Source organism: Hipposideros armiger, unplaced genomic scaffold (assembly GCF_001890085.2).
Source record: "Hipposideros armiger isolate ML-2016 unplaced genomic scaffold, ASM189008v1 scaffold_332, whole genome shotgun sequence".
NCBI lineage: Eukaryota > Metazoa > Chordata > Mammalia > Chiroptera > Hipposideridae > Hipposideros > Hipposideros armiger.
Window position 1 is genome coordinate 851719 of NW_017731682.1, and position 3412 is coordinate 855130.

Here is a 3412-nt window from a genome sequence, read left to right on the forward strand (position 1 = left end):
TGCTGCATTCATTGTACTGATCCTTACTTTCGTTTTTTGGTAAATTGGAGCTTCCCCAGGTCTGCATATGAGTTTCTCCTTTGATTGTACAATGCTTCTTGGGTAGAGTTTTAGGTCCGGCATTGCTTGTAATGATGCAGGTAGCCACTGGTCCAACTGCCCCACTGTGCTCTTCTGTGGCTTGTCTAGAGACATCATCAAGCTCCTTGAAGAATGTGGCGGGTCGGTCCTGGGCTCCATGACCCTGGTGCACTGCCAGGTGCCTTGAATACATTGACATTGACTTTCCTTTCTTTCCACACAGGAAATGCTGAAGGATGAGGTGAGGACCCTCACTTATCGGAACTCCATGTACCACAACAAGCATGTTTTCAAAGATAAAGTGGTGCTGGATGTCGGCAGTGGTACCGGGATCCTGTCCATGTTTGCTGCGAAAGCGGGCGCCAAGAAGGTGTTTGGGGTGAGCATGCCACTCCCTCCCTCACATTGCCTTCCGCAGAGCCAGTCCTGCCCTTCCTAGAAGTACAAGCCCGGGTCTGTCTCTTTGCTGAGGTCACACTCTCATTGAGAAAGTCAAGTGTGACTCTCAGGAAGCAGGGCCACCTCCCATGGTTCCCTGTCATCCATGCACTGCTCCTGGCTCCTCGCCCTGATGACTGCTGACATTTGCAGAGGATTTTTGACTTTTCAGAAACCATTTCAGTGCCATCATTACCTTACAGTGCTTTGTCCCCTGTCAGCTTGGTGACACATGTGTGCTCTGGCTTGCATCTTTGCTCTTCTACACACGAGATGTGTGACTGTGGGCAATCTCCTTTTCTGTAATTCAGTGTCCCCATCTATAAAATGGGCATGAGAACAGTACCTTGCCCATGAGGTGATTGCGAGGAGTAAATGAGTTTTATGCATATGTAAAGTGCTTAGAGCAGTGCCTGGCATATAACAAATGCTCAGTGTTCATATATAGTCAGGATGGGACCCTAGGAGATAACAACAAGAAAACCCTCTTCCTTTGTCTTGAAAGGGCAACTTGATAGACCTAAATTCTATGGGGTGCTGTGCAGCTTTCAGAGGGGCTTTATTCTCTAGTCTGTCCTGAGAACACCAGGCTCCCAAGTTGACTACAGCCCTCCAAATCCCCTTGGCCAACCCCTGCCTCAGAGGCCTGCTCCTAAGTCTTCAGCCGGGAGAGTATTCTTTCTCCATGCCTGACTCAGAAAGCACCTGGGCCTTGGTTATAAGGGTCTTCTGGAGACCTGGGCTGTCCCCAAGGTACTTCTGGTATAGCCTTGACTGGGAAAGTTATGATGCATTCAGCTGGGGCACATGTTGAGAGCACAGGGCCAATCCAGATCCCCAAGGTCAAGTCCAGTCATCATCATGGGTGCTACCCCTCCTANGCCATCCGGCTTGCCGTCGGCAGCTCAGGGCAGCTTGGCTCAAGGTGCTGTGTTCAATCTTAGTTGTGGGTAGGCATAGCCCACCATCCCTTGCAGGAGTCGAACCAGCAACCTTGTTGTTAGGAGCATGTGCTCTCACCAGCTGAGCCATCCTGCCACCTATTGGCAGCGCAGTGGCAGCTCAGCTCTGGCGCAGTTCACTGGCCCATGTAGAAATTGAACCTGCAACCCTGTTGCTCAGAGCTTGCACTCTTAACCAACTGAGCCACTTGGCCGGCCCCCAGCTTTAATGATTTTATTGAGAAAAACAAAGGTATAAAATCAATGACCAAAGCTTCTACCTTATGAAATAGAGAAAGAAGAGCAAATAAAATCAAAGGAAGGAAATAATAAAAATGAGAGCAGAAGTCAATAAACTAGAAATCAAACATTGAAGAAAACCAACAAGGCCAAGAGTTGATTTTTGAAAAGATTGGTTAAATTGACAACACCTAGATAGACTGATCAAGAAACAAAAATTAGAAAAAACACAAATTATAAATAAGTGAAGGCAAAGACATCATTACAGATCATATAGACATTCAACAGGTAATTAGAGACTGTTATAACAATATTATACCCATAAATTTGACATCTAAGCTGAAATGGATAAATTCTTTGGAAAAATACCTTGTCAAAACTGATGTAAGAATATATAGAAAACTAAAATAGGCTTCTGTCCATTAAATAAATTGAATTCATAATTTAAAATCTTCCCATAAAAAGGACTCTAGACCCAGATAGTTTTACTGGTGAGTTATATTAAACATTTAAGGAAGAAAAATACCAACCAATCTCACACAAACCTTTTCAGAAAAGTGAATGAGGAGATAATGCTTCCTAACTTGTGTGATGAGCTCAGCACAACTAATTATCAGAGAAGATAAGAGAAAGTTACAGATCAACATCCCTCATAAATACAAATACAAAAATCTGCAACAAAATATTAATAAATAAAACTCAGCAATATTTAAAAAGATGATACATCATGACAAAGTGTTGGTTCAACATTAGAAACAAATCTATGGAGTTCAGCACATTAACAGAATAATGGAGAGAAGTCATAATCATCTCAATAAATGTAGAAAAATCATGTGACAAAATTCAACACCAACTCATGACAAAAACTCTCAGCAAATTAGAAATAGAAGATAACTTTTTCAGTCTGATAAAAGGCATTTATAGAGCACTCACAGCTAAAATTACACTCACAGTTCATGTTCATATATCACTGGAACAAAGGAAGGATGGCTGTCTTTCCCAATTCTATTTAATGTTTTACTGAATGACCATCTTTGCCAGTGCAATACAGCAAGAGGAAAGAACAAAAAATAAAAGGCATACAAATGGGAAAAAAAGAAGTAAAATTGTATTCATTCACAAGTGACAAGATTTTTTTTTTACATACAGAAGGACAAAGAAATCTACAAAATAACCCTAACAGAATTAATATGTAAAGTGAACAAGGCTGCAAAATACAAGGTCAATATATACACTAACATAAACTATTGGAAAATAAAATTTTAAAAATATCATACACAATGCCATAAAAGAAAATATTAATAGTTAAGAATAAGTTTAATGAAAAAATACCTCTATACTGAAATCTATAAAACATTGCAGAAAAAAATTAAACAAGACTTAAATAAATAAAGAACTGTATCTTGGATTGTAAGACTCAATATTGCTAAGATACCAATTCTCCCCAAATTCATCTATAGATACAATGCAATTCCAATCAACTTCAGAAAGGTGTTCTGTATGAATTAACAAACTGCTTCTAAAATGTACTATATGAAAATGCAACAGATCTAGAAAAACCAAGATAATCGTGTAAAAGAAGAACTAAGAGGGAAGACTCACACTACTTTATTTCAAAGTTAATATAAAACTAAGGTAATCAAGTCAGTGTTGAACTGGTATATTAATGGAATAGATCAGAGAGGACATATACATATATTCAATTGATTTTT

The 3412-nt window shown here is 39.7% G+C and overlaps 1 protein-coding gene across 6 annotated transcripts in view; it reads left to right on the forward strand.

Annotated features, from left to right (window-relative positions):
* PRMT8 (protein arginine methyltransferase 8) overlaps positions 1-3412 on the forward strand; it is a 115239-nt gene that overhangs the window by 53924 nt on the left and 57903 nt on the right. For all 6 annotated transcript variants that reach the window (XM_019661009.1, XM_019661013.1, XM_019661011.1 and 3 more), the window contains one exon: positions 305-460. In XM_019661009.1, coding sequence (XP_019516554.1) covers positions 305-460 — 156 coding nt within the window. The remainder of the gene's footprint in view (positions 1-304; positions 461-3412) is intronic.